The sequence below is a fragment of the Euphorbia lathyris genome, chromosome 1 (genome assembly GCF_963576675.1).
Source record: "Euphorbia lathyris chromosome 1, ddEupLath1.1, whole genome shotgun sequence".
NCBI lineage: Eukaryota > Viridiplantae > Streptophyta > Magnoliopsida > Malpighiales > Euphorbiaceae > Euphorbia > Euphorbia lathyris.
In genome coordinates, this window is record NC_088910.1 from 61134357 (window position 1) to 61146145 (window position 11789).

At 31.3% G+C, this 11789-nt stretch overlaps 1 protein-coding gene across 1 annotated transcript; it reads left to right on the plus strand.

Moving 5' to 3' along the window:
- The first annotated feature begins 5541 nt into the window (after positions 1–5541).
- LOC136235067 (ethylene-responsive transcription factor ERF119-like) lies at positions 5542–7670 on the plus strand. Its single transcript, XM_066024587.1, has 2 exons — positions 5542–5948; positions 6064–7670. Exon 2 carries the CDS (start codon positions 6266–6268, stop codon positions 7331–7333), a length of 1068 nt encoding a protein of 355 aa, XP_065880659.1. The 5' UTR covers positions 5542–5948; positions 6064–6265; the 3' UTR covers positions 7334–7670.
- The last annotated feature ends 4119 nt before the right edge of the window (positions 7671–11789 follow it).

Consider the following 11789-nt stretch of genomic DNA (forward strand, 5'->3'; position numbering starts at 1 on the left):
AAGAGCGGAAATGATTTATTATCAATAAATCTGCGTGGTTGCAACAAAAGAAATGACTCAGATCCGAATGTTCGGAAGGACCTAAATGATGAAGATTCGATTACAATTGCTTTTCCGCGGATTAGGATTTCAATGAAGTATATGTGTTGTTGTTTTTCTGTATTTTTTATATCTTTTATGGCTTTTTATGCTCTTTGTAGTCGTTTTTGTCCCATTGTGGATTTTATAAAGTTTTTTTACCTCTTCTATTTCTTGTTGTATTCGTTCTTTTCGTATCTAATGAAGATGTAGACATTTTCATAAAAAAAAACTATGCTTCCATTCTCATTCGAGCTAGAAAGCTATTTATGCTACACTAAGAATAACTCATATTTACAATAAATTAAATAAAACCTCCTTGCTTTTAATTTCATTTATTGCACATAAATACACATAAGCACCAATTTGTAACTTTCAAACTTTTATTGGCATCAAATGCTTCTTCAGTTGCATCATGGATTGTTTAGGAGTTATGAGATAAGAGATTAATTGTTTCATAATCATTACGTTTTGCCTCGTTAATTTCTGAAACTATAGGCGTAGCTCGCCGAGTAGGGAAGGTAACTCATCGAGCACTGCAAGGAGATTTATCTGGGGCGAGAATTAATCGACATATTAAGTCTTTGACCGGATGAAAAATTTCTTCATTCTTTTGACGATCTTTGACTCAACCAATAATTCTCATCAATCCATTTCTTTAGTTGAAATTCAAAATTCAAATATTTATTAATTATATTCCATTTTGAATCAACAATTAAACTTTTTACCATTTATTAAAACAAAAGTCAAATTAATAAAAGGGATAAGATACAAAAATATGCCTATAGTTTTTGGGGAAGTATCAATTTAGGCTCCATGTACTAAATAACATCAATATAGGTTTAACATTTAAAAAAGGGTACCAATTTAAGCCTCAATAACGGAATGAGACACATCATTGATATTATTCCGTTAAGTTATGTCAATTGTACGTGGATGGAGAAATCAGAACTTAACAAAGTAATAGGAATGGCGTGTCCAATCCGTTATCGGGACCTAAATTGATACCATTTTTTTAAACGTTAAGCCTATATTAATGTTGTTTGTACGTAAGGGCTAAATTGACACTTCTCCAAAAACCATAGACCTATTTTGGTATATAATAACTAACATCTAAGAATTAAAAACTAAATCATAATCCCATTCAATCTTTAACCTATAAATTCAAATCAATTTAATAAGTGTTTAAATCGCCAATAATAATTAAATTTGAAAAGATTAAAGAAGGTTGAAATGCAAAACTAAATGTAATCCTAATAAATTAAAAACCATAAAATTAATTCAAATAAATCTAATCTAAACAATAAAATAAAAGGTTTAAAGCGCTATTTGGCCACTGATTTATCTAAAATTTTATCATTTAGCTCCTGACCTATTATTTGGTCATATTTGGCCCATGATTTATCAAAATTGGTGAAATTTCACTCAATTTGTATTAAAACTTAACCGAATTGTTATCTCTTTGATGAGTAACGATATTTGACATTTGAACTTAATAGATTTTAGTTTAGGATTTGTTTTTTTTGGGAAAAGTATAAAAATAACCCTTGTGGTTACACCTGTTTTCGAATAACACCAATGTGGTTTAAAAGTTTGCAAAATGGTACCATGTACTTCATTCCGTTAGCAAACACATATCAAATTGACTAAAGGTGTTAAAAGTCAAAAGAAAATAGTTAATTTGGTCCTTATATTTATTTATTTTATAAATTAACCCCCCTTATTACCTAATTATCACAAATAAACCCCAAAATAAAAAATAAACATCAAATACACCATCTTCTCATTCTCTCTTTAATTTCTTATTTTTGTTCTTCTTTCCCTCTCTCCTCTTTATTAATTTGTCTCTCTAAAATCAATTGAATTTCCACCTCTTTCTAACTAAATCTAATCTTTAATTAGCTTAATTGATATCATAAAACAACAATTATCACACAATTCAAATGTGAAACTACAATAGTGTTTCTATCTCTACTGAGTTTCTATATGTAGTTTCTATCTCTACTGACGAAGCAACTGCACTTCTCAAATGGAAATCCACTCTTCAACGACCCTTCAATTTGCAAGTCCTATCTTCATGGAACACTAACACAATCCCTTGTGATTGGTTTGGTATTATCTGCAACCTTTCTAGAAAACCCCTTAATCTAAATCTCACTGGTTTAGCAAGTAAAATAAACCCTTTGTAGTTTCACATTTGGATTGTGTGATAATTGTTGTTTTATGATATCAAGTAAGCTAATTAAAGATTAGATTTAGTTAGAAAGAGATGTAAATTCAATTGATTTTAGAGAGAGAAATTAACAAAGAGGAGATAGAGAATAGAGAGAAAGAAAACAAAAATAAGAAATTAAAGAGAGAATGAGAAGATGATGTAATTTATGTTTATTTTTTTTTATTTTGGGGTTTATTTATGATAATTAGATAATAAAGGGGGTTAATTTATAAAATAAATAAATGTAAGGACCAAATTAACTATTTTTCCTTTGACTTTTAACACTGTTAGTCAATTTGGTATGTGTTTGGTAACAGAATAAAATACATAGTACCATTTTGCAAACTTTTAAACCACATGAGTATTATTTTGAAAACAGGTGTAATCACAAAGTTTATTTTTATAATTTTCCCTTGTTTTTTCTTTTCTTGTTTTCTTTTCTAAATCTAATTAATTATTTCTATATAATTTGGTAAACAAAACTTTAAGAAATATCACGTGTCAAGTTCAAGTATCAAAATATCGTTACTTGTCAATGAAATAAACATTCCGTTAAGTATTCATACAAATTGGATGAAATTTCAACAATTGAGATAAGTCAAAGGTCACATGTGACAAAATAATAGACTAGAGGCCAAATAACAAAATTTTAGATAGACCAGAGACCAAATACAGTAAAATCTCGATAAATGCATATCCTTAGGACCGGAAAAAAATATTCATTAAGCGAGATTATTTATTTATCGATAAATGAATAAATTATTCATTTATCAATAAATCAATATTTATTGTTTTATAGATAATTTTTCATTGTAAAATGCATACATTGTATGTGGTAAGAAAAATCAAAAGACATCAATTAAAGTATTACTTGAATCTAGAAACGTATAATTTTTTTTGATGAAACTTAATGCATGTAAAACTAAGTTCATGTACATAGCAAATGAAAAGGTTTAGTATTTAGCTATAAAAAGTTGAAGATATATTCAAAGTACACATTCTTTTCTCCTCCGATGGCTTCTCATCATTTGAAAGGAGTAAATAATTTATATGTTTTTGATAACTTGTGGAAAAATCCTTGATCGGTGCCGTTGGGATCGGCTGGGGACACTCCGATGCCAAAGTCAGTAATATTTCTGAGAATAAACTGTAAGCACAAAAGTAGAGAATCAGTAAGTGTACCTTTGATCCTAGAAAGCTGGGGTATTTATATAGGTTTCTGTAACCTTCAGCATTAATGGGGAAGCAGGTGAAGAGTCGTGTCATTACTCATCTTTGATTGCTATCAATTCTCCATTAATCCCAGCATTTAGCATTGAAACCCTCAGAGTTGAGGTATTCGAACAGTCAAGCATTTATTTCCCTTTAATGGCTATTAATTGCCATTTAATTGTATTTATTCCCATTCATGGATGGTAATAAAGGCGCCTTTTGGTATTCTTAGATCCGTCAAGGCGTATGTACGCTCTCCTTGAGAGCTATGGCGGGTCTCCACTACTCATTCTCATCGGACGTATCTCGTTATGGCGTATCTCGCCATGGTCCACGTGGTATGACATAATGCTAGAAACTCATTCATTTTCTCCATTATTTGTATATTCACCCCTGCATTAATCCTGCAATAATTGTCATTAATTCCATATTAATCATGCATAAATATATCTTTTAGAAAAAATAATGGTTTACCATTATTTCTATTAATTTTCCTTTATTCCTTATTCAAGAATAATTTGGATTGTTATCAGTTTTGTATGTAATTCAATAATTATTAATTTATATTTTTATTGGACCGTTAAGAATTTAAATATTTTTATTATTTAATGCATTTAGCGAGGTTATTATTTAGTTCATTGGTCCAAGTCGGGACCGAAAGAATTTATTATATAAACGAGATTATTACTTTATCGAATATTCATTTATCGATGTTTAACTATAATGGTTTAAACCTAAAATAAAGCTCATTAAAAGTTTATCTAATTAATAATTTAATTAATTTAAAAATAATAAAAAAACACCAATTAAAGTAAATTAAACTAATTTATAATAGAAAAATATAAAATGTAATAAACTATATATTAAAATGGAAACAACACAATTAACTTAAAAAAAAAATCTAAAAGTTAAGAATAATATTTTGTTACGAAACAAATGCAATTATCCAAGTAAAAAAATAAATAAAAAAGAAAGGAAGGAATAGTGATAAGTGTCATCTATGAAAAGGCCTTATCAATCGACTGGACTGGACTGGACTCTTATTGGTTTGCTTGGCGCAAAAGATTCTCTTCTCGGTGACAACTGTAATTTCCAACAAACCTTCCTATAATTACCCCTCTTTAATTCTAATCATTCTCTCCATATCAATTACGTACCAAATCATTCAATTACCATTAAACTCTATATCTAATTTTAATTAGCAACTCAGTTGGTACTTTTAATCAAATCCATATAATATTGGTAATATATTAAAATTATATTATTATTATTATTATTATTGTTAAAGAGTTCCAAATAAATTTGATTCAAATTACAAACTAAACCAAATAAAATAAATAAATAGATATTAATCCTATTTTGATTTCAGCACATTCTTATTCCAATTCTGATTCTAAATTTTAAAGCTAACCCTATTCTGAGTGAAATTTCAGTAAAAATGAAATCATACGTATCAAATAAGGTAAGTGAGGGTACAGTGCCGACTCGCCGGCGCTTTGATCTTACCAAAAATAAAGGTGCGCATTGACTCGAACTCTGTTGTACAAGCGCGTATAACTGAAGAGAAGAGGCACACACAATTCACTTACTCCATCACGCATTGGAGAGTGAATAACACGCGCGTGAATGAGTTAACTGAGGGTGCAGGGGGGCATGATGTGCATGATAAAGGAAGATGGATGCTCATGCATGAGGGATGGGCATCAGCAACTTTCCACATATTAAATTATATTTATTTTATTTACTGTTAGAAGAAAAATTAATTAGTAATTTATTTCCTGGCATCCAAACTCGTTTCGTTTTATTCCCCATTTTGACCGCTTAGAAAAAGGTGGAGAGACACAAAGGTTTAATTTAATTTAATAAGACTGAGATGTTTAATTTTAATTTAATAAGAACTGAGTTTATTTAATTTTGTCATAGAGATTTGCGTCTTTGGGTAGGAGTGTTGTTTTAATTTAACTGTGGTTAATTAATGTTATATTTAATTTAACTGAATCTCTAGTATTTATTACTGCTAGGTTATGTAGGAGTAAAAGGGGGGGGGGGATGATGAAATCGTGGCCATAGATTTCTAATCTCTTTTCTAAAACCCTTGTGTTTATTTTTTGGTATCGCCGCCATTACAGGGTTTCTCTTTTCTTCTTCTTCACTATATTTATCACTCTCACCCATCTCACTTATTTTGGTTTCTCTGCTACAAGTCTAGACCTCCAGAGGTTCTTTCTGTGTTTTGAGCTTGTGAATTTATGTCGGCTAGTTTTGACTTGGCTTTGATTGGGGCTCCGTTGCAGCTCTGGCTTTTTTCATCTTCTTCATCAACTCTTTCTGCTTGCTCTTCTACTCTCCCTTCTGCTCTCTTCTGCTGTATGCTTCTCTGCTGTTTTCAGCAGAGATTAAATCTGGGCTTGCCGGTTTTTTCGATGCGTTTGAGACCAATCAGGTATTATTTGGATTTTTCTTCCTTATATAGAATCTATACTGTATTACCTATTTTGGTGTTTATTTCTGCCATGAATCTAAATGGGTATCCGGGGTTTTTAATTTGGGTTTTGCAGGACCTGTTCTGGTATCGAGTGTTTTGGGGGTTTTCATATAAAGAGATTCTTTTACCTTTTCTTGTTCTTGAGAGGGGCTCTCACTTGATACCACCGTGATAATCGGACCGCTTTTTCTTCTCCATACTTTTTTTTTTGTTCCTGTTTAGTCTAATTTATTTGTAGGGAAAGTGTTTTCTGGGTATTGGAGGGTTTTGAGGGGATGGCGCTGGCAGGAAAACAACCTTTAGAAAACAGCATGCCCTGTAAACCAACCCAATCAATCTCTCAGGAGTCCAAAATGAGAAAAATCCGTGTGATTTACCATGATCCTTATGGAACTGATACTGATTCTAGTGATGATGAATCCCAGAAGAATGATCGGATATCCTTGAAAGCTAAAAGATTTGTAAAAGAGATCACTTTACCATTTGTTGTTTTCCCTCATTCTCAATCTTCAACCCCTGAGCCTGAGTCCTCCTGTCAAGACAGCAACAACAGCGCTAAAATCCCCACCAAGAGGAGAAGGGTTTTGAGTAAAACCCCAACGCCACCACCATCTGCTGCAACAGTAACAGCCACCACTTCAGGAGGAGTGGTGAAGAAACCGGTCGGTGTGAGGCAAAGGAAGTGGGGGAAATGGGCAGCTGAAATCAGAAACCCTGTCACCAAAGTCAGGACTTGGTTGGGTACTTACAATACTCTTGAGGAAGCTGCTCAGGCATATGAAGCCAAGAAGAGGGAATATGATGCTATGACTGTTCCTCTTCTTTCTGAGAAGAGTCAAAATGTATCTTCTGCTGTTACTGTTTCTCAATCACACAATATCAGGGACGAAAGGAACACCATTGATGCTGCTTCTTTGGATGACACTGAGAGTGTCCTTTCCCATACTTCTCCGTCCTCTGTTCTTGAGCTCGACACTTCTGCTGTGTCAAATTTGAATGCTGAGGCTAATGATTTTTTCAATGATGATGAATGTTTTGAGACTGATGTTGCAGATCTTGAGATACCTGATTTGGGTTTCATGGATGAGCCATTGGGGTCTTGTCCTATTGAGGAAAATCTTAACTTGGGGATGGAATTTGGTGGCCTCATTGACGATTTGGGGCGATTTTGTGATGAATTTTGTAGCATTGATGATCTTGATTTATGTGGGTTTGAAAGCAATGAACCAAGTGAGCTTCCTGATTATGATTTCGAGTTTGGGAGCGAGGAATTTGCTTACTTGGATGAACATTATCAGCAGCAACATAAGCCTCAAATACCCTTAAATATCGCATGCCCATAAGTTTTGCAGCTAGGATTTTGTTTAGTGTTATAAGTTTATATTACTATTAATTCAATGTTACAGCAAGAAGAGGTCTCAAGAATGGAACATGAGTTCTTGAGAAGCGGTTTTGTGAGCGATTTTAATTTATTTGTTTATTAAGTGAGAGTTAGGGGAGGAGAAGAAGTTGAGCCTTTTTGGTAGGGAAAGAATCATTTGGGTTTTCTTGTGCTATCTGAGCCGTCCAAATGATTCTTCAAAATGTCTGAGAGATTGTTCTTGATACTGAGTTTTGCTCACTTCATTGTTCCCCTTGGTTAATTTAAGTTATGAAATGAGTAATTATGTTTTTTTTAAAGTATCTATCTTCACATTCTGTTTCAAGTGCCTGTATTGAATGAAGCACCTATCTTATCTCTTTCCCCATATAATCAAGTGGTGTTCACAAGCAGGATTTTCAATTTGGATTGGATAAATAAAGTTATATACTATGATATTTTGATTCTTTTGCTAGAATGTATGCTGTCGTTATGCTGCCTTATTTTCTGTTGGTGGTGAGTGAAATAGGATATGAGTGGTGAATAGGGAACAATTAGGATTGGAGAATGATGAGGTTTCGGCTTATGACAGCTTCATAAGCAATCCTATCAATTATTTTGTCCGTTTTAATCCTTATTCCAAACACTTTCACATCTAATCCAAATTAGTAAAAGCATTGCAATCCTAATTACTGTATAGAATATGATCTCCTAAATTTTAGGACATAATATAAGTTTTGAGCTAAATTTTCTAATATAAAGCAAATGCTTGAGATTCTTTCAACTGCTACTATGGTAAAACTACTAGTTTCCAGTATTCTTCTAAACAGTTGATACATTTTTAGGTGAGTGGAATGAAATAATTATCCATTGGGAAAAGTATAAAGATTATTTTCATGTTTGGTTAAAAGAATTAAATAAGTTGGAATAACTAATTTCGTAAATAAAAAAACATTCTTACCATAAATGTAATTTCTTAGTTATTTTAAAATTTTAATTATGATAATAAATTATTCAAACATATTTTAGTTTTGAAGAAATATGAAAAACGGAAAAAATATGAAAAATATAAAAAACGTGAAAACGCAAAAAAAAAAAAAAAACCCCATTAAAAACACAAAAAAAAAAAACAAAGAAAACGAAATAAAAGTGGAAAATGTTACGCGGAAAAACATGTAAACGGGTTCGTATAAAAAACATTCAAACATTAATATGAACATGCAAAAAAAAAGTGCAAAACGGTAAACACATAAACATGTAGAGACGTGGAAAACTGTGAACGCGAAAACATAAAAAACTATAAAGACGCAAAAAGAAAAAAATGTAAAAAAACCATGGCAACACGTGCAAAAAACATGAAAACGGAAAAAACATAAAAAACGTGAAAAAATGAGGGAAACATGCAAACATAAAAAACATGAAAACCTGAAAGAATGTGGAAAACGTGAAAAAATACAAAACATACAAAAAAAACATGAAAAACTGTTAAAAACATGAAAACAGGCAAATACATTAAGTAGGAAAAAAATACGAAAACTTGAAAAACGCAAAAAACACGAAGACGTGAAAAAAAGCGTCAAACACGAAAATGTGAGAAAAACGCTAAAGACACGAAATGTGAAAAACACAAAAATGTGTTTTTAACGCTTTCGTGTTTTCGCGTTTTCTTATTTTTTCATGTTTTTCACGTTTTCGTATTTTTTGTGTTTTCTCATGTTTTCGTGTTTTTTTTTGTTTTCCCATTTTTTTTTGTGTTTTCGCAGTTCACGTTTGTGTTTTTCGTTTTTTTGTGTTTTTTCCCATTTTTTCACGTTTTTATATTTTGCGCATTTTTATCACTTTTTTCGTGTTATTCACGGTTTTTTTTTGTTTTTTTTTTGCGTTTTTCACATTTTCACGTTTTCACATTTTTCGTGTTTTTGCATTTTTTCGTGTTTTTGTATTTTTTTCGTGTTTTATCACGTTTTCGTGTTTTTTTTTTGTGTTTTTACCACGTTTCCGTTTTTTCGAGTTTGTGTTTTTTGCATTTCCGTATTTTTTTCATGTTTTCAAATTTTTCGCATTTGTCACCTTTTCGTGTTATTCACGTTTTTCAGGTTTTTTTTTACGTTTTCTCAGATTTTCGTTTTTCTTCTGTGTTTTTCGAATTTTCATGTTTATCGCGTTTTCCATGTTTTTGTGTTTTGCGTTTTTCCACGTTTTGTGTTTTCCGTTTTTTCGTAGTTTTCACGTTTGTGTTTTGTAACGTTTTTTTATTTTTCGCATTTGTCACTTTTTTTATGTTTTTATGTGTTTTTTTTGCGTTTCCTCACGTTTTCGTGTTTTTTTTTTGCGTTTTTTGTATTTTCATATTTATCGCGTATTTCACATTTTGTCACGTTTTTGTGTTTTTTTTTTTTTGCATTTTTCATGTTTTTGTAATTTTCCCTATTGTCAATTTTTGGTGTTATTCATGTTTTTCACTTTTGTTCACGTTTTCGTGGTTTTCACGTTTCTTTTTTTTGTTTTTCCGTGTTTTTTTGTTATGTAACCTTTTCGTGTTATTCACGTTTTTTGCAATTTTCACGTATTTTAAGATATAAATTATGGATTTGTCAAAATTCATAGGATTTGAGAAATTGGCTAGAGGGTAATTTTGGAAATGAAGGATGATAATGATTAGGAATAATTATTCTTAGGTTGAATCAAAGAATCCCTGTTCATTCATTTATGGAAATGGAATACACAATGGAAGAGTTATTGCAGAGAGAAAAGTTGAACCAAATATTGGAATAAGAATTCATAAGGAATAACTATTCTATTCCCTCCATATTCCATGAACTAAACAAACCATTACATTTATGTATCATTCCCCCATTCCACTTTATATGTTATTCTAGTAATTTAGTTTTTTTTTTTTTTTTCTAAATGAGTCATAGTTTTTCAAGAATTTTTAGTTTAGTTTTTTGGTTCAAACATTAAATTTGTTTTGGTCCATGTGGTTTTTGAACATTCCAAAATTTATTCCCTTATCATTATATGAGAATTTTTTTTAGATAACCAATATAAATTCATTAATTTGACTCTGTATTAATTGTATTTCTTAATTTATGTGAAACACTTTAGAATGACTTATATAATGGAATGAAGAGAGTAGTATTTAGACTAATGACTCACTTTTAGGGCTGTCTATTGGTAGAGATTCGCCATTCTCATCGAGGATTTTCCCCAACAGAGATGTGTATTTTTAGAAAGTTCTTGTGGAGAATTTGTTTTATTCTAAAATTGAAATTGAAACAGGGACGATGAATGCCCTTCCCATTCTGCATGGATTAGATCCTGAATTTTTTTAATAAAAAAATATATATTTTATTTAAATATTAATGGCAATTTATATACTTTTGACAAATCTAATTTTAACAATAATTAAGAAAATTTATATATATTGACATGGCTAAACATTGCAGGTCTTGTCATAAATCTGAAATAAGACAGAAACAAGGATAAACATTGCAGGTCTTGGCATCGTATCTTGTGTTCAAGTTATAAATTCTTTTTTAGGACAGGTAAGAACATCCTTTTAAAGATTGTTGTCTAAACCTTATCAACTTAAAACATACGAGTGTTCTTCTCCTTTTTGCTCTTTGGGATAACATACAAAGGATGTTAACTTCCTTTTAATAGGTAGAAAAGGATTGGTATATGTTGGTCGTCTTGGGACAAGTTGCGTATCTTGAAAGGTGTAAGTAGTTTGAGTTTTCGAAAACTACACGAGTTCAACACCAATCTTCTTGCAAAATAGGATTGCCTCTCATTACTAATCCCTCCCCCTTATAAATTAAATTCATAAAGCTCGGTACTTCCCAACCGGTTGTTTTCTCCTCTTATTTAGGATTGACCCTTTAAAAGGGAGATAGACAGATTAGAATAGGAATTGAGGAAAATTTTAATATATGGAATATCCCTTGGTTGTTCGATGAGAGAAAATCCCACACCGAGACTCCTATTTTGGGTGATCTAGAGGAGGATGGAGCTTATGACATCATGAATTCACCTCACAACAAGTGGGATCTCGGAGTTCTGAATCGTTTTAAGAACAAAGACGATCTTGGAAATTCTTGTCTCTAGTCATTCAAGAGAAGATAGCTAGACCTGGCACTTTGTGAAGCTTACTTGATGGTCCTGAAAATTTGGGTATAAAATCACACTTTAGAATGTATAGAGCAACTTGATGGCTTTAATGCTGAGGCCATCAAGCCCATTCGTGCTCAGATCTGATGAAAAAAAAAACAATAAGAACTCAAGCTAATTTTCATACAATAAACACAATGAATTGGGAAAAATTTAAAACAAAAACAAAGTCCTGATCCTTTGACAACAGTGAAATTCCTCATGCAACCTCCATTTTACTTCAACAAGCAATAATTCCTTAAATTAATCCAAAAAACACTCGCAAATTA

What these genes read in the sequence shown, in the direction of transcription:
- LOC136235067 (XM_066024587.1), top strand. Translation starts at nt 6,266, where the DNA reads ATGGCGCTGGCAGGAAAACAACCTTTAGAAAACAGCATGCCCTGTAAA.